We start from the raw sequence: 27,004 nt of genomic DNA on the forward strand, positions 1-27,004 counted from the left end.
AGGCAATGGGTTTGAGGCTGGTTTGGAGTAGGATTCTGAATTTCAAAACTCTAAACAACCAAAGTGACTCACTTCACCTCTTGAGTTCAGCTCTTTTATCTGTGTTGAGTTCAAGTCTACAATGAGGTCAGGAGATTTAGCATTTGACTGAGTGTTGTTGCAAAACTAGAATGTAAGGATGTAAGTGAGAAAGCTTTTCCATGGTTGGAGCCATATTTAGTGTGACAGAAGATGATTGGGCTGTTAATCAATCCTGTCACCCCTGGGAATTCCTCAGAATTGTGTCCTTGGCCCAACCATTTCAGCTATTCTTCAATGATTTTCCATAAGTTCATAACTGGAGATGTTTGTTGATGATTGCACAATGTTAAGCACCATTGGAAAATCTTCAGATGCTGCAGGTAATAGGTCCATTTGCAACATGTTCTGAATGACATTCAAATTTGGGCTGATACAAAGTAAGTTACATTCATGCCACAATAGCACTAGGCATTGACCATCTCCAACAAGTGACAATTCAACCATCATCCCTTGAAATTTAATGCTATAACTATTATTGAATCACTGACTATCAACATCCGAATGGTTACTGTAACCAGAAACTGAACTGGATCAGCCACATAAATACTGTGGCTACAAGAGTGAGTCAGAGCTAGGGGTTCTCTGGGACATAATTCACCACTTAACCCCAACGATTGTCCCGCATTCACAAAGTATAATTCAGAAGTGTAATAGAATAATCTCTACTTGCCTGGTTGATTGCAGCTTCAAAAACACTCAAAACTTAGCATCATCCAAAACAAAGCAGTTGCTTTGATTGACACTCCACGTACTACCTAAGACATTAATTCACTCCACTACCAATGCTGTGGTGGCAGCAGTATGTACCACAATCTGCCAAGTCTCCTTTCCCAACACCTAAACCCATGATTGCCATAAGAATAAGGAAACAATTTCTCACCATCATAATTTGTATGCTGCTCTCCAATCCACATATCATCCTGGAACTATATTGCTGTTCCTGTGTCTTCTCTGTACCTGGATCAAAATCATGGAGCTCCTGAACAGCACTGTAATGGACTGTATCACCTCCAAAAGGGGGCTCACCAATACCTTTTCAAGGTCAGTTGAGGATAGACAACATACTGCCACTAGGAGAAAGTGAGGACTGCAGATGCTGGAGTACCAGAGTTGAAAAATGTTTTGAGGTCGGCGTGGAAGGTGTTAAGTAAAGTGCACAACATTTTTTAACATACTACCACTGCCAGCAACACTCAAGTCCCATGAAAGAACAGAAACAACTGTGTCAAATCTTGGCTAAACCACACTTATGAGTACTTTATGCAGTTCTGGTTGTGATATTATAAAATAGATATAAAAATGCTGGAGTGGTTGCAGAGAAGATTTACAAATACAATAACAAATGCACAGGTATACATATCATAAAAAGATTGATAGGTTGTGTCTCTGATGCCTGAAAGAGAAGGTTTGAGGGGTCACCTAATAGCAAATAATAAATGAGGTGTAGCACATTATGAAAGGTTTTGATAGAGTGCATATAGAAAAAAAATGATTCCTATTGTGGGAAAAGAGCATAACTGTAAGCTAGTAATAGAAGAGTCTCACCAAAAAAATTTGAACATGACATTCTGAAGAAACTTCTTTATCCAATGATTGGTAAAATGTGGAGCATGCTTGCATAGAGTTTTTTTTAAGCAAACAGTGTAGATGTATTTAATAGAAATTAGATAATCTTCTGAGAGAGAAGAAAATAGATGGTTCCAATTGTAGATTTAAGTAAGAAAAAACATGGGAGCAAACTTGAATGGAAATTAAAACACCAGCATGGATTGCTTGGGCTTTTTGGGTTACTATGTTATTTGATTTCTATGTACTTTCTACCCATGTGCCAAAAAGGTGAGTTGGGGCAAATGAATACAGTTGATATGTTGATTATTGAACTGTCTCATGTGAAGTTTTCAGTAACTGAAAATGACTTTTTTTTTTACAGACAAAAACACAAATAGGCAAGAAAAATCAATTTTATATTGGAACTGTGATGAATTTTGTTCCTGAAAGTGGACTATGTGGAGTTCTTCTGATGTGCTAGGGTGGTGTAGAGTGTCAAAATTGAATTGCAGTGACTTTTAAAAAAAACAAATTGTATCAAATTTGAGATATCATGCCAAACAGTATCAATTGTCTAGACACGTTGCTGGCAAACTTAACTCCTAGCAACTCTGTCCTCTACAAGCTTTCATTGTTCCTGTGATATCTCTCACTCTGTCTCTAAACAATCTTGCTATATCTGTATAAATTTTGGCACAATCTACTTTTCCCTTCATTGCATTGAAGCACAAGCAGAATGTTTGTGTAGAACTATGGTTTGAATGTACTCTGCTTAGAGAAACTTAACAGACAGTTTGAATTATTAGAATTTTTTTTCTTGTGTTCTTGCTGAGCAAGGAGTGGTGTCTGTACAAACACTTCTGGTATGAACTTGGATATTATTATCTTAAAGAAAATAGGACTAAAATGTCACTTGTGCATAAAACATTATGCATTTTAATAGAAATGAAAACCTCGGGGGCAAATTCTATACAGTACCATTTTAATGTATTTTGTTTCATTGAAATTTAAGTGCAGTGTCTGAAAATTTACTTTAATAATGCTTCAGATAAACTGAAAACACAAAATTAGTGATCAGACTTTAACAACATGCACTTTGTTTGCATAGGTTTTAGAAGACAACGACTATGGCCGTGCTGTTGATTGGTGGGGTTTAGGTGTTGTTATGTATGAGATGATGTGTGGCCGGCTACCTTTCTACAATCAGGACCATGAGAAACTTTTTGAATTGATTCTGATGGAGGACATTAAATTTCCCAGAACTCTTTCATCTGATGCAAAATCATTACTCTCTGGATTGCTTATAAAAGATCCGAATAAAAGGTAATTAATTAAATGTTTCTACAAAAACTCCCTTGTGTTAATTTTTTTTCAATTTTGGTCTGTTCTTGAACTGACGCATGTGCAGTGCCATGGTAATTTATGAAACACTGTTATCTACCATCAATGTGATCTAACCTCTGAGATAGTAGAATTCAAGATATTGCCTGGGAGTAAAATTACAGGATCTATTTTCTGTGAGCTATTCTTCTGATAATTATCGAGAAAACATAATGTTTGCTGTGAGTAAAGCTGCATGTGCACCTATCTGTGTTAATGTGTTATTGGCAAATATTCTAGACTTATTCCTGGTATTCTAATTGAACTTCTTGTTTTGATCAGGTTTGGTAAGAAATATTATGCATACCAGAATTTGGTCAATGAAAATATAACCAGATTAGATAGAATTTCTGTGCGTTGTAATGTCATTATAGTGCAGGTGACCAATGCAATGATTTTAACCTAACTTAACTGGCACGCATGTGGGAAGAGATGCTTGAATCAGAGAAGAAGCCTACTGGAAGTTCCATCCAATTTTACAAAGTCTAAGATTAGATAAAAGGGCTGTTGTGGCACAATGGTAGTGTTCTTCCTTCTGGGTCAGAATATCCTGATTTCAATCCCACTGGAGATGTGTCATAACATGTCTGAGCAGGTTAACTAAAAATATGTAAGATCAGATGGGGTATAAAATAAGTATCTGAACTGAACTTGTCTGTAAGATGTTTAAGCAGAAGTAGGCCATTCAGCCCATTCAATGAGTTCGCGCCCAATCTGATAATCTTTAGCTGATAATCTGATAATCTTGTCTTTTCTCCATAACCCTCAATTGCCTGCTCATTAAAAATTTGTCTATCTCAGCCTTGAATCTACTTGGTAAGTCAGCCTCAATAGTCCTGTAGTAAAGAATTACACAATTTCACTAACCTATAATATAAGAAATCCCTCCTAATCTCTGTTTTAAAAGAGTGGCCTGTATTCTGAGATTAGGCCCTCTGGTCTTAAACTCTTGCACAAGGGGAAACAAGGTTTCTGCACTTACACTGTCAAGTCCCCTAAGAATCTTACATGTTTCAAGAAGGTCACCTCTCATTCTTCTACGCTACAATCTGTACAGGCCAAACCTCTCCTCATAAAACAATCCCTCCATTCATGAGATCAGTCTCGTGAACCTTTTCTGGAATACCTCCAAAGCCAGTATATCTATCCCTAGATAAGTGGACCAAAACTGTTCACGGTATTCCAGCTATGGTATGACTACTGCCTTGTATTGCTTTAGAGGGGCTTCCTCATTTGAATTCCCTTTGAAATAAAGGCCAATATCCCATTTGCCTTCCCTATTATCTCATAGAGTCATTGAGATGTACAGCATGGAAACAGGCCCTTCGGTCCAACCCATCCATGCCAACCAGATAGCCCAGCCCAATCTAGTCCCACCTGCGAGCACCCGACCCATATCCCTCCAAACCCTCCCTATTCATATACCCATGCAAATGTCTCTTAAATGTTGCAATTGTACCAGCCTCCACTACGTCCTCTGGCAGATCATTCCATACCCGTACCACCCTCTGTGTGAAAAAATTGCCCCTTAGGTCTCTTTTATATCTTTCCCCTCTCACCCTAAACCTATGCCCTCTAGTTCTGGACTTTCCAACCCCAGGGAAAAGACTTTGCCTATTTACCCTATCCATGCCCCTCATAATTTTGTAAACCTCTATAAGGTCACCCCTCAGCCTCCAAAGCTCCAGGGAAAACAGCCCCAGCCTATTCAGCCTCTCCCTATATTTCAAATCCTCCAACCGTGGCAACATCCTTGTAAATCTTTTCTGAACCCTTTCAAGTTTCATAACATATTTCTGATAAGAAGGAGACCAGAATTGCACGCAATATTCCAACAGTGGCCTAACCAGTGTCCTGTACAGCTGCAACATGTCCTCCCAACTCCTGTACTCAATGCTTTGTCCAATAAAAAAAAGTATATCAAATGCCTTCTTCACTATCCAATCCTTCCACTCCACTTTCAAGGAGCTATATCTGTTGAAGTTGTATGCTTGAAATTTATGCATGAAGGTTATCAAATCCCTTTTTGTGCTGTAGCATTCTGTGGACTTTCCCCATTTGACTAATGTTCTGTTCCCGTATTCTTCCTGCTAAAGCGCATACACTCACATTTCCCCTTTTTCCATCTTGTGTCAAGTTGTTGCCCACTCATTTAACTTGTCTGTATGGTTAAAAACAAGGACTGCAGATGCTGGAAACCATCAACTAGGTAAAGCCCATCATTCCTGATGAAGGGCTTTCGCCCGAAACGTCGATTTTCCTGCAGCCTGACCTGCTGTGCTTTTCCAGCACCACTCTAATCCTAACTTGTCTCTATCCCTAGTTCAACCCTTTGAGTCATCCTCACCACCTGCATGCCTACTTCTCTGTGGCATCCACAAACTTGCTGAAGCACATTCACTTTCCACATGCAAGCCATGAATACATTGCAAATAGTTGTGGGTGCAGCACTGATCCATATGAGTTTCCACTAGTTATAGGTTGCCATCCTTATCTCAACTCTGTCTTCTATTAGTTTGCCGTTCTCAATGCATGCTAATATACTAACCTCCAGCACCACGGGCTTTTATCTTAATAAGTAATCTAACATGCAGTACTTTACCAGGTGCCTTCTGAAACTTCAAATATTATTACATCCACAGCGTCCCTTTTATCTATCCTGTTTGTTACTTCCTCAAAGGAATGACACAATATTGGACAGATTTGGTTAAAATTGGAGCTGATGTGCTATCTCAGTGAATTTTCAAAGAAAAGTTATGAACAGCATCTCCGTGCAAATTTAAAATGAATAAATAGACTACTGTCTCATTTCGAACAGGCAATTTGGAGAAAGGCTGTTATGATTACTAATCTGACAAGTTGAAGCCGTTCTTTAAGTGCACCTAATGGGACCCCGATAGTTGTAAATGTATACATTGGTGAGGTCACTTAGAGTGCAGTACGTTGCTGGCAAATTTAGGCTCACAGAAGCACAAAATATCTGATCATTCCTTTACAATTGTTTCGCACTTGGATCTTAGTATGATATTTAGAGCAAGGTGGATATCCATTGGGAACAATACTTTAGTAGATAATTTTTAAAACAATGCATATGAAGTCTTGCTCATTTTGAGTTGGATAGTGTACTGGTGTATAAGGACTGAAGTGTCACGTTTAAAGATTATTCTGTTAAGGTATTTCTTCATAATTTGAGAACACAATGCCAACTGCTAATCATCCAGAAATCCTGAGTTTAACTGGCCAAAGAATTGTGCGATTGAAATGTGTGTTGTCGGTTTCACATTGCAGCTGAGAAACACATTGTATTTTAAGATTGTTTTACATCTCTCATGAAATGTGATGTGCGTGTGAAGAAACATGCTGTTTTTAATATTGCTGCCTTTCTTGTAGCATTAATTATGCTATTTCATAAGGACATAAATATTACACCATGTAACACAATATTTGTTCTGTCACTTCTTTAAGATGACAAAATCTATTTTTTATTTAATGAGAAGCTCAGGTCAATGATGTCTGATAGTAGTGGATATTTTATATCACACATCTAGTTTCTGTCCTATCTACCTATTCCCCTTTCTGAGCTCAACTTGTCTTCCATTTTGATTAATGTTTTTAACTGTTTTCTGTCTCCTCATTGGTGTTTCTCACACTTGAAATATATCTCCCATCACCCATCTCCGCAAAATAAAACTTGATCTCATTATTATTGTGAACTACAATACATTCTCCTACTTGCCTTTCCTCTCAAATCCTTGAACATGATGTTACCTCCTAAATCCATGACCATTTTCCCAAAAACTCCATACTTAAATCCCTCCAATCAAGTTTCCACCCCGTCAGAACACTGAAGCAGTCTATATCAGACACAAATAACACCCTGTGTGACTATGACAAAGGTAAACTGCACCACCTCATCCTTTTGATCTATTGTAGCTTTAGACATGGTTGACCACACCATCCATCTTCAGTGCCTCTCCACAATCTAGCTGGATGGGACTGGTCTTATGTGATCCTTCATTATTTACCTAATCAAAACTAGGATGGCACTTGGGATGGCTTTGCTTCTTGCTTCCACATTGTTATGTCTAGTTTCTCCCAAAGGTGTGCCCTTGCATCTCCTTCCCACCCACCACTAGGGTAAGAAGTGCACTTCCAGTATTCCCATCTCTTATAATGAATCAAAGAGAATAAAATCTGAATGTGTGTATTCTCAGCATGTGCTCCCAGACAATCATAAGAAAACATTAGTTTTGTATCTTTTGTATTATCAGCATGATGCCCTAGGTTGGAGACAAAATGCCTCTTTAAGTGCTATTTTTGTTCTGAGAAGCAAGTTGGAGGCAGCCAAAGGGGCAGCTGAGTTCTAAGGTGTAGGATGCTTGAAGTTATGAATGGGTACTTGGATGAGTAACATTGGTCAAAGGTGCCTTTCAAAAGGTTTCCAAATCCAGACTATACTTGCTGCTATATTCATGAAAAGTGTAACTTTAAGAGAAACAATTTTAGGCAAATTAGTTTTCTCATAATAACTACTGTAAAATTGGATATATTTACGAGTCCATCCCTTTCCAAAAAAAAGATAATACATTATTAAAGCATAATAATCTTTTAGAAATAAAAGAAATATGCTATCTCTTTCTATTTACTTCCTGATAGCCATTTGCCTGCCTAAACCCTCCTATTCGCCAATGTTGTGGGTAAATCATCACAAGTTACCTTTTAATTTGATTACTTATACAGAAATCTCACAATCAAGTACTCAAACAATGATATAAACTTTATGGCATGTAGCAACCAAAATAAAATCCTTCAAGTAAGCAAGTTAAGCCTTGCAACTCAACTTGGCTAATACCCAATTAATGATGGAATCTGGCCAGGATTTCACCAACATGTTTGTCTCTGGAAGCTTCCAGTGTTTGAATGTTATGCAGTCTTGTTCTTCAAAGTTCTGTTACTGACTTGTTCTGGTTTTGAATTCTAATAACAGTTTTCTCTTTTTTGAGTTTGTGGTGTGACGTTATGATGATTCAAAAGATTCTTTCATTCCCAACATTAGTTAATCTTTTGGAGACCTCAAGTGTGTAGGTTGCCTTCTTATCAGAAGTAGACGACCCCCTCCTCCTCCTCTTCCCCCCCCCCCTGTTCCTTGTTGCATTTGGGGTTTAGCTATATGTTTAAAACAGCTTTTCTTACAATTAACCCCTTAAATTCATCTGTAGAAAAAATTAGATTAGATTACTTACAGTGTGGAAACAGGCCCTTCGGCCCAACAAATCCACACCGACCCACTGAAGCGCAACCCACCCAGACCCATTCCCCTACATTTACCCCTTCACCTAACACTAGGGGCAATTTAGCATGGCCAATTCACCTAACCTGCACATTTTTGGACTGTGGGAGGAAACCGGAGCACCCAGAGGAAACCCACGCAGACATGTGGAGAATGTGCAAACTCCACACAGGGAGTCGCCTGAGGTGGAATTGAATCTGGGTCTCTGGCGCTGTGAGGCAGCAGTGCTAACCACTGTGCCACCCATAAATCCTGGTCCTTTTGGCAATAAAGTATCCAGTTTAACAAGGAGGTGTTAAAGCAGTTTTGTTTATATAATCTCACCAAGCCATGGCTAATTGCTTTTAGTTTCTCTATTACAACTTGTCTTTGTCTATTTCATCTCAAGAAACAATTTATTCCAGAGCAAGTTATTGTTGATTCTTTCAATCCAGGAAATTTTTAAAGTTGTGAAGTTTACATTGTCACACCATTTCCTCTCCTGAGCTCTGGCTGTGAATGAGAGGACATGGGAGAATTGGGAGAGGGCAGTAGCAGATGGGAGGATCAGGAAGGGAGGAGAGGTGAGTGGGAGAATCAGGATAGGTGGCGTGGCAATTGGGATGGTGGAACGTTGGGCAGGGTGGTTGGATGAGACAGCACACTAGAGATAAGAGGAGGGTGGAGGAGTGGCAAGTGGGATGAGCGGTGAACAGGAGGGTTGAAATGGCAATAAGGAGGAATGGGAGGGAGGAGTCGGGGGGTTCAAATTGGAAGAACAGCAAGAGGCAAGACCAAGTTTGAGAGAGAGAAGAGCAATGAGATACAAATGGGAGTATCAGGAAGTGAGGAGGAGAGATGAGCGGAGTGATTGAGGAGGATTGGGGAGCAATGAGCACAAGTCTGGTCCAGTAAGTGAATACATCTGGGAGGTAGTACCAGTGAACTGGAGCTTTGGGAACGGGAATCTGGTGATTGGAAGACAATCAGTGAGAATGTCTCTTGGGAAGCAGGAAATGTCACTTCAAGATGGCACCAATTGGCTCACGCATGCTCCGTTGGCTTCAGCATGAAACCACAGCAAAGCACCAGTTCTTGTTCTAAGTACAAAAACTGTCCCTGTTATGTCTATGATGCTGAAATGAAACCTGCTAAATAAGTCAACTTAAAACTAAGGCTTACTGTATGATTCATGACTTCACTGGGCATGGTGAAACAAGTCATGGTGAAGCTGGCCTGACTGCATAAAAGTGCATGGAAATGGAGCTCTGGGTATGGGCTTGCTATTTGCATACTTATTCTGTGTCAGCTAAACTTGTATGAGTGTCAGGATGGAGATGTGAATCTCACAATCAAGTGCTGCCCTCCATTTTTAAATGACTTCAGCTTTCTTCTGACACTACAAAAATCTGACCTTCAAACTGACAGGTTTTGTCCTTTTTATTCGTAAATTCTAAGAGTGGGTTATATTTTGGTCATTATTTATTCCTCCTTAGCCCTTCAAATTTGCATAAATCAAGATTTTGAATATGTTCTTATTTCCAGCATCCATATCCACATGAGGAATAGCAAAAATAAGTTATCTAGTTAAAGTTCTGTACCCTTTGTGTAAAATACTTGTGGATCTTAGGATCTTCTGTGATTTTCAATTCTTCATGATCTTGCTATTGTAATGTTGAAGTGCTACTTTATTCTTTTTGCCTTGTATCTCTGTTCTCAGTAAGCAATCTGCAAATATCTATTTATGCCTCTAATTATAATTTAGGCATCCTCCCAATGCATTAAACTTGGATTTATTTATTACACCTGTAACTTTTGTGACTTTTAAGGTTCTGACTGACAATTAGTGACAAATTACAGATCGTCCTTTGGCATAGATGTATGCCTGCTAGGTATGGGCTTGAAAGTACTTGAACTTGCCTTGCTAATAAATGATTTATGTACTGTATGTCTTCTGTTTGTGATAATGCCAAATAATGTATTGAGAAAGCTATAATTCTGGTCCTGGATTTCCCCTCATATTGGGAACTGTCTACTAGGTAGCAACATTATGAAGTATTGCTATGCAGATCCAAGTGTGATGTTAAGGACAATTCCAGAGATAATTTGCAATTGATAGTTAATAGGAATTAAGACTGTTTGTAGGAGCTAGAGGCAAAAAAAAATGATACCTTAGGACAGATTGTTCCTTTCTACCAAAAGCATTGCTATAGTGTAGTGTATTAAAACTGAAAGCATAAAAGCAAACTTTCATCTCAGAGGTCTGAACTAGAACTGAATCAAGAACCCAGGGATGGACTGAGTTATATTTTTAACCTAGTATCTTTCTCCTCCCCATTTTAAATTTTTGTCTCCTTAGTCAAAGCTGTTTAGGTGATGATCTCATCTCTGACTTAACATTTTGTAACTAACTGCCAGGCAGTACAGTAGAGGACCACAGCTTTTCTGGCTCTGTTCCTGAAAGTCCATTATACCAGAATGCTGCTTCACTGTACCATTCATTTCAAATTCCAAAAGCAACATTTTAGCTTGCCAAATAATTATTAATGCTAAATGAAAGTACAGAATTTATTTATTGGAGGAAATCTCATCCGGGGTTTACAGTTGTACATTCTCAACACCCAGAGCTGATGAGAACTCATGGTAGATTGAGAGTCGTACATTGCATTATAATTTGCTTAGCAGCTGGCAACTGTAACTTGATAAAAGATTAAAAGAATTGGTAAACTTTCAAAAAATACATATTTTTGAAAAATAAAGATAAATGCCGTTCTGTTTTTATTTTCATTATCAGGTGATTATTAATGATAAGTAAAACAATCAATTATATTGCAACCGCAAGTACCAAACTGTATAATAGAATCACTAAGGAATGAATGAGAATTGTTTTGACAAATTGGATATGGACTGTCAATTTTTTTTTTGCCTTCAGGCTTGGTGGAGGTCCAGAAGATGCAAAGGACATCATGCAGCACAGCTTTTTTAGTGGAATTAACTGGCAAGATGTTTATGACAAAAAGGTTGGTGTACTTCATTCATCCATTCCTAGCAATATCACCTCCAGGTCAGTCAGCTAATGGTTTCATTAATCAGCAGTTGGAATAACAATATTGATTAAAGCAAATCTCAATTTGAGATATCTGAATACTTAATATTTTCTTGTAGTTAGCAATTTGCTTGATTCAAATTATGTTGGTTAATTTGAAATCTTAAATATTTATATTGTTTTCCTTCCATTGAATTGCTGCTCTGAGCAAGTTGGAATCTGTTTGAAGCAGTAACATTTTATCCAAAAGCTGAAAAACTGAAGTTTGCTAGCACCTTAATTTAGGTTTTTTAAACTTCGTGTCAGGTATTTATTAATTAACCCATTCACATTAAATATAGTATTTCTTTTTCACTTGCAATTTGTAGCTCTATTTCTAATTTGATGAGAATATTAATCATAACTACCATGTGAGTTTCTGGTTGAAATTTCTAGGGGGCATGCATAGGATAAATAGGCAAAGTCTTTTCCCTGGGGTTGGGGAATCCAGAACTAGAGGGCATAGGTTTAGGGTGAGAGAGGAAAGATATAAAAGAGTACTAAGGGGCAACTTTTTCATGCAGAGGCTGGTACGTGTATGGAATGAGCTGCCGGAGGAAGTGGTGGAGGCTGGTACAATTGCGACATTTAAAGGCATTTGGATGGGTATATGAATAGGAAGGGTTTGGAGGGATATGGACGGCAGGTGGGACTAGATTGGGTTGGGATATCTGGTTAGCATGGACGGGTTGGAGTGAAGGATCTGTTTCCATGTTGTACATCTCTATGATTAAAATCTGATTGAAGATTTGTAGCTCGGGTATCCGTTGTTGTGGTTCTGCTCTCCATCAACAGACACATCGACCTGGACCCCACATACAAATCACTGCAGCTGAAACTGACACCCGGAAGCGGCAAGAACAAACCAATATAAATACCGGAAGAAACATCAAAGCAGCGCTTCACACGAGGCTCCAACAGCACTGACGATGTTCCCTAGCCAGGGAACGAAACGTTTGCAGCAAAAACTTCCAGCTCGGCGAGCAGAACCACAACAACATCTCTATGTCTGAAATCTCTTAATATTTTATGAAGCTCAATTACCAGCCAAGTTAATATATAACTGCACACTATACAACTGCACCGATCTGAAATATCCCTGTGTTAAACTCTGGTTTTGACTACATTATTTCATCATAAACAGGACAGCAGCTAGGGACGACTTTTTCAGTGTCACTAACTCCTTCATTTGGCGATTTAGTCACTTAGTAATAACGCCATCTGTATTTGGGCTGATAGTTGGGGAATTTGGAGTTAGAAGAATTCATCGATATCTCTAATGATCAAAATCTGAACTCCGGTGAAACACTGGTGCTATGACCTGCTTTCTATTTATGGGTTCAGGTTTCCTTGGGTTCGTGATGTCATTTCCTGGTCTTTTTCTCAGACAGCGGTAAATGGGCTCCAAGTCGATGTGTTTGTTGATAGAGTTCCAGTTGGATTGCCAGCTTCTATGAATTCTTGTGCATATCTCTATTTGGCTTATCCCAGGATGGGTGTGTTGTTCTAGCTGATTGGATAATGTAACCTAATATAGTGATGAAATGTCTGAAAATGAATCTTCCAGCTCAGCGACCAAACTTAGAACTGCAGTATCTAAATCGACACAAGTCAACAGGATAAGTTAGGAGCAAATGTTTCCTTAATAAATAACTTTTCCACCCTTTACATTCTATTTCCCCTTTTTGACTTGTGTTTCCCCTAACGCACCACATTATAGGCCATCTTCTTTTCCCTCTTTCTTCCTTCCTTTCTAGACCTCCCTGCACCCTCTGCACGCCTTTGTCTGGATCACATTCCCTCTACAGACGCTTTGTCTGTGCCATGTCCCCGCTGTGAACCTTGTGTCAGTGCCCCATCCCTCTCTGGACTCTTGTCTGTGCCACATCCCCTTTGCAATATTGTTGGTAACATTTAATAGAGAAATGCATAGTGTATTCAGTAATGCATTTGGGAGATTCTTTTTGCCAATGTCACGAAAGAGACTTACGCTTGTCAGCAATTTTTGGGAGATGGATGTACAGATAGAATATTTTTAAATGTGTTTTTCTGTATTTTGGACATGAAAATTTATCTCAATTGTCATTTTTAAGATAATTATGAACAAGTGTGAAGAGTTGAAGGAGCATTGAGTTTAAGATATTGCAATAAAACTTTTGATTTAATTAAATAGGTATATGAGGTGTATTACCCACCCCCTCAGAATTTAATACATTTATTAAAAAGTAAACATACAATGGCAAAGGCAAGGTCAGGGAAATGCTTTGAAGTCTTTTGTCTTAAATCTGATTTGTTGTTTCTGAGAAAAGGCACTGGAGAGATGGAATATGGGTCAGGTGCAGATGCTGATGTGAAGCTCCCGAATATTAAAATCACTGTGCAACAAATCTGCACCTTCAATAAAACCTGTAGTTTTGATAGGTTTTGACTTTTTTTCATTACATTATATAGTCTGATAAGACTTATTAGTGAGTTACCAATATGTTTTCTTAACATCGTGCTTTTCAAAGTTTGGAATGAATCCTCAAAAATGTTTAGAATATTTTCTTTGTAGGCACCTAGAAATAGTCAGGGTGGGACTAGTGTAATATAGAAGCACCATCAATAAATGTCTTTTGTTTCTCATTCTCTGCTGGCTATGTAAATTGGCAATCCTGATTTTGTTTTCTGTATTCTAGTCTTTATTAGAAAGAAAATAGATCTGACTAATGAGAAAGACCGTTTAATCAATTCAGATATTGATGATGGAAGTTTACTTTAATTGCACCTGTTTTGTACAGCCAAATATGTTGTAAAAATGTACAGTTCTTGGGGTGAATTTTCAGCTGCAAATGCCTAGCTTCAACTACATAGTGAAGGTCTTGTTGTAAAGCTAAGTCACATATCTGAACTCTGTAGAATTTATATGGCTATCAGTTGAAGTTTTAGAAGCAATTAGATGGAATTTTGTATGCTAGAATCTTCCTTTGTCTAATCAAGATTGCCAGATTAGTTACAGAGGCCTACTGTTTTCTATTTGTTTTTAATGGCCTATATTTAACTCCTTTATATCTTTTGAGACAGACTATAAATGAAAAGGGAAACTAACCTTTTCTCCCCGAACACCCACCAAAAAGTCAAGACCAATCTGAGATAGCTCTGCGCAAACTTATAATTTTTGGTGAATATCTTGCCTTTAAAACTTGGGTTAGTTGTGCTCCTAGAATGAGAGTAGCTACAAGCAAAGCAGATCTTTGACAGATTTAGTCATTGTTTGATGACTTACACGCTGAGTGAGCTGCTGAGGCAACTTGTAGAATTTTGCATTGCTCTTTAATATGTAATTCTAATTGACTGAAATTTGCGTGTTGCATTTAAAATTCAGAATCTACCAAAGTTACAATATTAGTGGATACCTAAGTTAATATTTGGTGCTTGCTTTGTTTGACTCAAATCACTTCTGTTTTAAACATGTAATATTGTAGCTTCTATTTTTCACTAAGTAACTGAGGTTTCAGCTTTTTTTGTTCCTTAAATTGTAACTATTTCCAAGATTGTAATAGTTCATAATTAAGTCTTATACACCTTTGTATGTGTATAGTCATGATTTGTGTGGCTGTGGTCATTTGAGTCGTGCAGAAGTGTTTGGCTCTATCAATAATAATTTGTGTCTGTTTATTTTCCCCTTTCTCTCTTTTAGCTTTTACCTCCTTTTAAACCTCAGGTTTCTTCTGAGACAGATACAAGGTATTTTGATGAAGAATTTACAGCCCAAACCATTACAATAACTCCTCCTGAAAAATGTAAGTACTCCTGCAAATAAGTTAGTAATTCTTCGTGCATTGTTTATAAAAGTATTGTTCAGTTGACAGCATTAGTTTCTGAAAGTGGTTTCTGCTTACTATGTGCCCTTTTTGTGAAATGTTAACCTTTAATCTTCAGCTTTCTGAAAATTGAGGTGTTAGAATTTTATTTCCAGCCATGTTTGACTGTAATTCGGTAATCCTTAAACTACATTCCATTTATCAACTTTGGCTTCATTCTACTGTAGTGAGAAGAACAGAGCACATGAACATAAATAAGCATTGCTAAAACAGCTTGCAAGAAAGGCAGGACTATGGAACTGATAACAAACAATGTTTTTTTTTCTTATTTCTGTGGGCAAGAATTTTTGAAAGGCAGTTTCCTATCCTACCGAGCAAAACGTAGATGAGGAACGTGTCCTCACTGGTCTTAACAGCCCAACAGGCATGAGTGTTAATTGGCTAGAAATTGAAGTACCACTTCAGAATTGCCAGCCAATCTGATTAGCCAATAGCCTTGCAATCCAACTGGAAGCAATGGCCAGGACTATGATTACAAGTAGTTGCTAGTTTCTGAGTTTAGGATTGGGTAAGTTTAAGGGTCCAACAACAAGAAGGGGATCTGAGAGGTCAAGGAGTGGCAGTCTTGATTCAGAAACCAAGTGAGAGGAAGAGGTGTCCCACACCACTTCTTGTCCAAGGCGGAAGCAGAGTGCAAAGCCAAAGTTGAGGCCAGGTAGGAAGCAACCCTCTATATAACATTGCAGACAAATTGGGACAGTGGGAATACCATCCAGTGGCTGCTAAGCCACCAACTCTGCCAAACTTACCAGCAAGGGGGCATAAAGTTCTGTCCTTCAGATTTGCCATTGTCTTTAATAGTGAGAACAGTGTAAAGCAAATCATTTTAAATTGAGTCATAGAGTTATATAACATAAAACAGACCTTTTGGTCCAACTCACTAGATATTCTAAACTAGATAATCTAGTCCATTTACCAGCATTTAGCCTATAACCCTCTATCTAGGTGCCTTTCAAATGTTGTAATTGTACCAGCCTCTGCCCCACCTCTTCTGGCAGCTCATTTCATACCTTCTGTGTGAAAAAGTTGCCCCTTAGGTCTCTTTTGAATCTTTTCCCTCTCATTTTCCCTCTCACTTTAAACCTGTGACATCTATTTTTGACTCCCCTATCCTGGAAAAAACACCTTGGCTGTTTAACCTATCCATGCCCCTCATGGTTTTATAAACCTCTATAAGGTCCTGCTCCAGGGAATACAGCCTCAGCATTTTCAGCCTTTCCCTGTAGTTCAAACCCTCCAACCCCAGCAACATCCTCATCAGTCTTTTCTGAACCCTATCAAGTTTAACAACAACTTTCCTATAGCAGAGAGACCAGAATTGAATGCAGTACTCCAAAAGTGGCCTAACCAATGTCCTGCACAGCTGCAACATGACTTCCCAACTTTACACTGACCAATAAAGGCAAGTGTACCAAACACCACCTTCACTATCCTGTGTATCTGCAACTTCACTTTCAAGGAACAATGAACCTGCACTCCAAGGAAACTATGTTCAATAACACTCTCCAGGACCTTACCATTAGGGGTATAAGTCTTTGTTTTGCCTTAACAAAATGCAACACCTCACATTTATCTAAATTAACCTTCTTCTGTCATTCCTTGGCACATCAGCCCATCAAAGTCCCATTATACTCTGAGATGGCCGTCTTCATTGTCCATTACTATTTGGCATTCTTTCATAAAGTTTTATGGCCAACACAGTTAGTGATTGATCACATTGTGATTGCTTGTAGTTGGTGGGTAAATGTCTTATAATGAGGAAATGTTGGACAATCTAAACTGAAGTTTATAAGAGTAAGACACAACTTGATTGAACCACAGGAGATCCTGAGGGATCTTAACCAATGTCCCCTCTAAGTTGCATGCGTGCACGGCCACTTAGAGGTCCACACACGGCAATTGGTGTGCTGATGTGGACTGCAGCATTGACTTCCAATTCTGGAACTGTCATGCACCTACCTCATGGGTCTGCCTAGAAGAAAAACAACAGGGGAATGCTGATCTTGATAGGATAGATGTGGAATGTTTTCTGTTATAGGAAAATCTAGAACTCAACGTCACTGTTAAAAATTAAGGTCAGCCATTTAAAACTAAAATTATTTCTCTGAGTTGTGAATCTTTGAAATGTTCTTGCTGAAAAGATGTTGGAATCGGAATCCTTGAATATTTTTAAGGCAGAGGGTAGACTGATTCTTATTAAGCAAGAGGTTAACGGTTATCAGGAGTAAACAGGAATGAGGACTTAAATTTATAATCAGATTCTCTGTGATCTTATTGAATGGTGTAGCAGGCTGAAGAGATTGAATGGTCTGCTTCCAAGGATTTGTGTGTTCATATAATCTACATAATTTGGCTTCCAGAGCATGTCATATAAGCAAGAGTTAATCAAGCTACAATTTTGAAAAAATAACACCTCTATTTAAAAATATAGGTTTAATTTACCACAAACTGTGACAATTACTAAATTTGTAGTTACAATTTAGCTTTTGTGTGGCGAAATGAATTCATTTTTACATCACAAGTTTTGTATCAGAGTAAATTATCTAAAACTTAAGTGAAGTAACATTCTGAGATAAAAACACATGATTATACATTTGTACAATCATGATTTTGTACAATTATTACATTTTATGAGCCAAGCATTCTTAAATTGTGGCTTGATTAACTCTTATGTGGATTTTTTAATTGATTGTGATGTTGTGTAAAAATATCCAATGAAATTTACACAGATCATTGACCAATCACGAATTATATTAACCATAAATTTGTATGGAACAATGCCAAATTTCGAGACATTTTAGACATACAATGCGAAATATCTCATAAAGAGTTAACATTTGATGTTCTTGCTATATCTAAGTTCTCTGATTTAACTACAGGTAATATATTTCAAAATACTCTAGTTTGATTAATTATTTGTGCATGTGCTTTAAACAACAACTCCTGATTAACTTTTCTTTTGGTGTCACTATACCAAGCCTGGGTAATGTTGAATGAATGGTACTAATTGCTTTATTAGGTAAATGACATGGGACGAAGTACCAGGAACTGCGAACAAATGCCTGAACTCAACTCTTGAGCATAAATAGTCCGTAACAGATTATCTGTTTGTTTATCGCATTCTTGTTTGTGGTCCCTTGCTGTGCTGTGATTGTTGTGTGTCCAACTTCAGAATGATGACACTTCAAAAATACTTAATTGGCTTAAAGCACTTTGAATTTCTGAGATTGTGAAAGATGATTTATAAATGCAAGTCTGTTATTTCTGTTGGCTTGTGGAGCTGAAAAGAATTAATGCTACACAGATTCTAGTTCTCATAAATGCACCAGACTTCTGAAATAACGCTTGTTTCCCTCAGGCATTAAATTATGGGATCTCTCTCAGAGTTCTCTCTGTTCTGGGATGTGCCATTCTGGAACTGATTCTATTCCCAAGGAAACCCAAGCTCTTTGATGACCCTTCTATAAAGAAGAATTGTAACCAGCTTGCTTTTAGAGAACTGACAAGTGTACGTTTGAGCCCTTGCTAGATATTGATAGCGTAGTGAGATAGGGTGATCAGTAAAAATTTCATAATGACTGAATTTCCACCATCCTCCTGATTGCAACATGATCACATTGCAGAAGAAATTTAAAACCTTCCCATGAACGCTCTCTGTTTTCTAATCTAAAGGTGAAATTAGAATCACAGAATGGTAACAGCACAGGTGTTTCAGCTTTGCACATCTGAGCTGACTTTCTGCAGCTAAAGTAGTCCCACTTTCATCCTGTAGGCCTACAAATTTTTTTCGGTTCAGTTATTTATCTTGTTTTATTTTTAAAGAAGTACCTCCTCCACATATCCAGGTAGTGCATTCCAGATCTTAACCACTTGTTCTTGGTTCTTTTGCTAATTACCTGGAAATTGATGTGTTCTTATTCTCAACTCTAGACCCTCATATCAAGCCTCCATTTAAACTTCTGTTTTCTGAGAACAAACCCCATCAACCTAAATCCAACTACTTGGCTGCAGCATAGGGAAATATTCTCATAAGGCTTTTCTGTATTGTCTCATTGTCTCAGTCTTTCTAAAGTGCAATTCACAATTGGGTAGAGTCCACCAGTTGGGGTGAAATCAAAATTTTGAGATGGTTCTTCATAACTTTCAAATACAAAACATTGTGGATACTGATAATTTAAAATAAAAACATCAAAATGGGGAACCCAGCACTTCAGTACAAAAGATGGGACTGAAGCATTCGTAGCACTCCTCAGCCAGAGTTACCAACAGGATAATCCATCTCTGCCTCTTATAGACATCCCCAGCAACACAGATGCCTGTCTTCAGCCAATTTGTTTTACACCATGTGATGCAAAGTAACAGCTGGAGGAACTAGATACAGCAAGGGTTATGGACCCTGTCATCATTCCAGCAGTTGTACTGAAGACTTGTGCTCCACAGCTTGTCATGCCTTTAACCAAGTTATTTCAGTACAGCTACAACATTGGCATCTACCCGACAAAGTGGAAAGTTGTCCAGATGTGAGCTGTACACAAAAATGAGGATAAACTCAACCCAGCCAATTATTGCCTCATCTCAATGTCTCACTTGCCCGGATGAGGCAATACTCCCTTGACGCCATCCATGTAAAGTAGCCAGCTTGATTGGTGCCACTCCTTCCTCCATCAATAGTAGCAGCAGTGCGTACCATCTACAAGGTGCACTGCAGAAATTCACCAAAGATCCTTAGACAGCATCTTTCAAACCCATGATCACTACCATTTAGAAGGACAAGGACACAAGTACATGGGGACACCACCATCTGCAAGTTTCCCTCCAAGGCACTCATCATCCCGTATTAGAAATATATTGTTATTCTTTCAGTATTGTTGGGACAAAACCCTGGAATTTCCTACGTAACAAAATTGTGGATCTACTGGACAGCATCAGTTCAAGAAGGCTTCTCAAAGGTTACTAAAGATGGGCAATAAATACTGCACCAGTACCTGTGTCCCACAGGTGAATAATTTAAAAAAAACACTTCATTAACTATATTTTCAAACTGCCCTTCAAAGCCCAATTATTTCTGTGTATATACCCTCATGTTCCTCTGCTCATTCACCCTATTTAAAATTGTGCCCTTTCCTTTATAATGGCTCATTGTGTTTCCTGCCAAAATGTACTACTTCACACTTCTGTTAAATTTGATTTGCCATATGTCAGCCATTCCAGTAACTTATCTGTAATCCGTGTGAAGTCCTTTACTGCCCTTCTCTCAATTCACAATATTTCCATATTTTTTGTTACCAGCAGGATTTTAAAATTGTACCCTGTACATCCAAGTGTAGGCCATTAATCTGTGTCAAGAAAATATTTTTATTAAGTTTTCCCTTAGTCTAGTCAAAAGCTTTAAGCCACTCAAATTATTCAACATGGCAGCAAAGATATTCTGTACTCGTCTAATTAAATCCAAACTCTCTGAGATTGATAACTTGATAATTGATAATCTGATACTAGACTACTATTCCATTCAGTCTTTTTGTGGAGACGCTAATATAATGGCAATGTCACTGGACTACTAATTCAGGCCTAGGATAATGTTCTGGAAATGCATATCACATTCTACCACAGCAGCTGGTAGAATTCAAATTCAGTTAATCAATAAATCTGAATTTTCTTTGGAAAGGAAATTAGCTGTCCAGACCATGATGTGTGTCTCCAGACCCACAGCAATGTGATTTACTCTTAATTGACTTCTCAGAAGGCCTAGCAAGTCATTTTGTTGAATGGAGTGTTGAGGTTCAAGAATTGGCTCGCTGCAACCTTCTTGAGGACAATTGGGAATGGAAAACAAATGCTGGCCTTAACAGCATTCCCCACACTGTGAAAAATGTTTTTCAAAAAGATGCAGTGTCAACCATGAAGAACAACACTAACCACAGTAGAGTATTACAGTATTTATATAGATGTTCTTGTACATTTTGACAATTCCAGATGTCAAAACTGAGTTTCATATTAGAAAATAATGTATTGATCTAATTGTGAACACAAGCAAATGATGTGTACTTAGGTCATTAGTAGAAACAGAGTTAACAGGAATGGTTCAATTTATTGGATGCCTTAATAATTACAGATTGGCTAAGCAATACTGAAGGGCATTTTATTTAAATGATTATTTGCTCACCTGAAGAAAGTTGTAGTTAATTTTATATCCTGTGCCTCAGGAAAGGAGAAAGTGAGGACTGCAAATGCTGGAGATCAGAGCTGAAAAATGTGTTGCTGGAAAAGCGCAGCAGGTCAGGCAGCATCCAAGGAGCAGGGGAATCGATGTTTCGGGCATAAGCCCTTCTTCAGGCCTCAGAGGCCTTCTTCCTGAAGAAGGGCTTATGTCCGAAACATCCAGCAATGTGTTTCCAACAACACATTTTTCAGTGCCTCTCAGGAAAGCCAATAACTTGTTTTGGGTTTTAGATTTATTTCTATGATTTCAGCATCAGTACGAACAGTGTGGCTCAACATCATCATCTTGTTAACCAACTGGTGGTAAACGTTTGCATATTTTTCATCTTGATGAGATCAGTTCCTCTCTGTTTTCCTTGCTGCAATGTTCTATCTCACCTTAGGAAGCTTGCTATTGGAGTCAGCTATCTATAGAACAAATAAGAACCTATTTGACTTCTGCCTTCTCCAGGCCAGATTCTATCTTATCCTCTAGCTTACTAGCGTCTGTGTACACTCTGAGGCCAAACTCCAAAACATTGTCAACACTTTCACTGAGGTTATGAGAACAGTGGCCTTGCACTGAATAGTTGAAAGACGAAGCATATCGTAGAGGGTCAATCATATTCATTAGTGAGTGATTGCCAATGATGATGGCACACCAACCTCCTTCTTTCTCTCTCTGCTCCCTCCTTCTCTCCCTTACTTGCTGTCTCTTGTAATTTCCTCCTCCTTCCCTCACCCCCTCTCTATCCCCCAGCCACCCCAAACCCTGGGTTATCAAAGTCCTTAACAGGACTTGAACAATGTGTACTACTTTCCATACCTGGAGAGCTACTGTCAAAAAAAGCAGACATCAGTAAGGTTCAGTATGGCCTTCTTTTGCACAGCCGTTGGTTACCTGAGAACGAAAGCCCTTGAAGACCAGATCTCAAACCCACCAGGGAGGTCTTTGTCTACAGAACAGTAGTGATATCTGCTCTCTAATATGACTCAGAAATGTGGACCATGTGCAGCAGACACCTCAAAACCATAGAGAAGTACAGCTAGTGGTGCCTTCACAAGATCCTACAAATCCATTGCCAGCATAGGTGCACCAGTGTCAGTGTCATCATTGAATTAACCAAGCTTGTTCACCTCCACGTCATCTGTAATCCTGACAGACTTTAGAAGTGATCACTCTACTTGGAGCTTTGACAAGGCATGGGAGTCATAAGAGGCCAGAGGAAATGCTTCAAGGACACCCTCAAAACTTTCTTGAAAAAGAGCAGCATCCCCATTAACATCTGGAAAACCCTGCCTCAAAGTGGAAAGTAAACATCTTGGAAAGATGTATGCATCTCATTGCAGATGGCAAGCTGAAGTCAAGTTTCAATAGAGAAAGGAGCACATGGCCATCCAGGCATCGCACCTTCCTGTTCTCTCAAACCACTCTGTCCCACCTCTAACAGACTAGGTCTCGTATTATATTAGTCAGTCACCTAAGAATTCCTTTTTAAGATAGAAGTAAGTCATCCTAAACTGCCAAGGTATACTTAAATGATACAAGCTAAATTGCAGCTCTTACGCACTTAAGATTCTACATCTATGTATTGAAATGCTCTGTCCTATTTTGGCTAGCAATATGTACCAATTTATTTTGTAGTACTGGGAAAAAATGCTTATTCTGTTCATTACAAGATGTGCCTAAAAGTTCCTTCCATTGTAGCAACCAGTAGGATAAGGATATGTTGAATTATGTAGGATTTCATTCCGACATAGCTAATTTCTGCATCTTTTAAAGGAATTATACCTGCTGCTGACTCAATACATGAAAATATCTATCAGAGTGAAAGAGTATGCAGTGACATTAAGACATTATTAGAATTCATACACCAAAAGAATAAAAAGATCAACTGATGCATGACTATATTAATTCCATATAGTGTTGTTATTTATTTTATATCATGCTTTATGTATCCATTCTTTGCATCACATTCATATTAGTTCAAGACTTTCAAAGGATGTGAATGAATATACTGCATTCACCTAGAATTTTAGTGAAAGTTAAAACTATCCTTAAATTTTAGAAATACATTTGTCAAACATCTCTCCAAGTGCTGGAAGAACATTTATTTTCAATATCAGAGAGAAGCAGAATAGCATTTAATCCATATGCAGTAACCTCTGAGAGTAACACTTCACTCATAACGTTCAAACAACTGAGAGCAAAGATTGAATACAGAAACAGTTTGTCACACAAGAGGTCAAAGGTTAGGCATCGGCTATTTTTAACCCCGTCCCCCAATCAGTGAACTTCCTTCAGAAGAATTTTGACAAAAATTAATTTGGGGTTAAATCTTTTCCTTTAAAATATATTGAGTGCTTTGATAAGTGATGTTTTAAGGTTACCTCAATTAATACAAATTAATTTATCTGTACGATGTTTCCACAAGTCTCCAATCTGTATTAAACAAAACCTGTGTTAATATATTATGAATAATATGATTATAAAATGAATGCTAAATTTCAGATACTACCAAATGAATGCAGGTTTTGAAATGGCTCAACTTAAATTGGGTAGAATATTATTTATTTCTTTTACTTGTCTTATAGATTTAAATGGATGGGTATATGAATAGGAAGGGTTTGGAGGGATATGGGCCGGGTGCTAGCAGGTGGGACTAGATTGGGTTGGGATATCTGGTCGGCATGGACGGGTTGGACCGAAGGGTCTGTTTCCATGCTGTACATCTATGCTAGAAGCTTGAAAATCTATCTCTGTGCATGTAACTATTCACTAGCCTATTGGCCTAATAACCAAAAGCTATTTTACACTGGTGCCTTGGCAAATTGGATATTTATGTAAATGATAGTTCTAAATATTTCTCATTTTGCAACTTGGTAAGTATATTTAGTCATTGTTATTGGATTTTTAAATGTACAGTTAAAACTAAGTTCTATTTGTCAATCAGTATGGCTTGCTGAAATAATTTTTAATATGCCCTGTGGGATGTATAATTGTAAGGAAAATAAATGGTTCACTCTTCAAGAAATGCTTAAAAAATCAATAAGGGATAAAGTTCAGAATTAAATTGACTGCAGTTATTGTGAAGTAAATGTCTGAAGAATGATTTCTTTTATCTATTGTTCATAGATGATGAGGATGGTATGGACTGCATGGACAATGAAAGACGGCCACATTTTCCCCAGTTCTCATATTCTGCCAGTGGAAGAGAATAGGCCATCAAGTTTTTTTTTTCTGATTTTTTTTTGCTGCTCAGCTGTGTCATGGTGTATCACTGGAAATCATTCCTGAACAATAAGAGTTTAAGCTATACTTGATTTCAGAGGCAGGGCATCTTCAGGAATCATTTCGAGTTGAATGTTTTTGCATGAATCTAAATGTCAGTCTGGAGATTCAAGCTGTTACCTCCTACTATTTTGACATAATGTCCTGCAAAGAATATTTTTAAACAAATGAAGTCCTAATAGGATGTACTGTACATGATGCAGCATTAATGCATTTCAGCCTGTCAATGGAACCGAGGTTTAATAGACGCTGAAGAAGGCATTTGGCAAAATTTCACAATAATGACAAAAAATGAAATTTAAGCATCTGATGCAACTGGTGTACTTTTTGTTATATTCATTGCTGTTCATAGCAAGCATTTGTTTGTGATGTAAGGCAAGTATGGAAGATTTTTGTTAGACATATCACTGAAGAAATGAGCTGGTGTCATTAACCGTTGGCTGAAATTGGGAATTTGTGATCAACTGTCAGGACTCAATCCCTGTCAATATTAAAGCCAGTACCAACCCATGTAAGTGAAGGCTCAACTTGAGTTAGCCCAACTGACTTGTTATAGACTAAACAAGTGCAATCGCAGATTTTTTTTTACAACCTTGGATACCCTGCACTTCTGCCTGCACGTGTTTTATGATGGCTGAAGGATATTGACAGGCATAAGTTCAAATTTATGATTTTCACCAAACTTGTGGGTAGAATATTTATGCCCCCCAGTCTTGGTTGGTGAACAGCAAGGTTTGCCTGTAAACTTCTGAATTAGCTTTTTTTTTCTGGTGTTAAGTTTGAATGTACACATGTTTAAAAAAAAATGTAGTATTTATTTTTAGTAGTAACAATCGTTTGTGTCAGATACATTCCACCATCAGTGAACGGTTATTGCTAAAAGTTTATTGATTATGGTGGTTGACCAACTGTACAATGCTAGTCTTTTTTTTGGACAAGGTTTTCAAACTGTTAATCCATAAGATTTTGTGCTTTACTTAAGAAGTAAATGAAAACCAGTAAGCTAAGCAAAGTCAAGATCTTCAAGGATTCATTTTGAAATGACCTTTCCTGATTGAGTATGCCCTCTTGTACTGCAGCCATCTTTAGCCAAACAGGCCATTCCTGTTTGATTGTGAAGATTCCATAGCTTTGCTTTAACACTAATCCATTTTGTTGTCACATTCCTGTGGCATTTTGAATCTAAATGCTTTTATGACTAAACACATGTATTCACCTTAATTGCCGCTTCACAAGGTTTGCCACTCCTTGTTGAGGCAATGCATTGCTACCACAGTATATTGGCAAGGTGAAAGGTGAGGTCCTCTACTAACTGCAGGGTCTATATATTACACCTCAATGTACACACTTTGCTGCTACTATTTGTACTGTCTAAAATAGAACTTCCTGTATCTGCTACCAGTAGTGTATTACAGATGAGCATGAAAAAGATGTAAAATATTTATTTTAAAATCTTAAATTGGTCATTACTTTTGCCTCTGTGTAGCCTAGGATTTGTGAAAGTTCTTGACCTTGCTAGTTCTATCATTAAATGCATAAAGATCTAGTCATATGGTTAAGAATTGTAAGCAGAAGGGACTAAGACTTAGTGAACTGTATTACTGTTGGTAAAATTTAACTGTTTATTTCCTTAAGTATAAGACCCACAAGGATGTGAAAAACTGCAACAAAATGTTTTGTACACTGTACATCCTTAGTATTTTTACACATAAATGTATATGATAGGGATGCACATTATTTTCCTTCTTACAGACTGCTTAAATAAAGCACTACGTCAATCCGCTATTGGGTTGTGTAGTCTTACTACTTATTAATTTTGATTGTTTACCATATGTCTTGTCTGTATAGTAGTAGCATGTATAATTTGTTGGGGATATCTCTTCAAAATACTGGATTGAACACTGTTATATAAAATACAGTAAAATATTTCTAGGGCTACTAATTTTCAAACCTTTCAACCAAAATTTTATTCTGTGATTCAAAATTCAACAGTCAAAAATTTCTTAGGTTTTTTGAAGTGATTATTTTAAATACTAGAAATACGATTTGTTTTTTCTCTGTTTCAGCAAAAGAGGATACTGTTCACTCTATTCATGAATATTGTAGTTTTTGAGCTTTTAATCTCTAAATGAAATATTCATCTATTCTAATTATCTGGGTTGATGCAACTGTAATCAGATAATAAATCATGAACTTTTTCAGGGTACTAAAATGTTGATTAATGAAAGTCCTTGCAGTATTTGCAAATAGCTGGATGAGGTTGGAATAATGGATATTCATTTTTCCCA

The 27,004-nt window shown here is 37.7% G+C and overlaps 1 protein-coding gene across 4 annotated transcripts in view; it reads left to right on the forward strand.

Moving 5' to 3' along the window:
- The window catches only part of akt3a (v-akt murine thymoma viral oncogene homolog 3a), a 417,879-nt gene extending 391,401 nt beyond the window's left edge, over window positions 1–26,478 (forward strand). For all 4 annotated transcript variants that reach the window (XM_060831296.1, XM_060831297.1, XM_060831298.1 and 1 more), the window contains 4 exons: window positions 2,738–2,952; window positions 11,211–11,298; window positions 15,043–15,145; window positions 24,561–26,478. In XM_060831296.1, coding sequence (XP_060687279.1) covers window positions 2,738–2,952; window positions 11,211–11,298; window positions 15,043–15,145; window positions 24,561–24,646 — 492 coding nt within the window. In that variant the 3' untranslated portion in view covers window positions 24,647–26,478. The remainder of the gene's footprint in view (window positions 1–2,737; window positions 2,953–11,210; window positions 11,299–15,042; window positions 15,146–24,560) is intronic.
- The last annotated feature ends 526 nt before the right edge of the window (window positions 26,479–27,004 follow it).

The sequence above is a fragment of the Hemiscyllium ocellatum genome, chromosome 10, assembly GCF_020745735.1.
Source record: "Hemiscyllium ocellatum isolate sHemOce1 chromosome 10, sHemOce1.pat.X.cur, whole genome shotgun sequence".
NCBI classification, from domain to species: Eukaryota; Metazoa; Chordata; class Chondrichthyes; order Orectolobiformes; family Hemiscylliidae; genus Hemiscyllium; species Hemiscyllium ocellatum.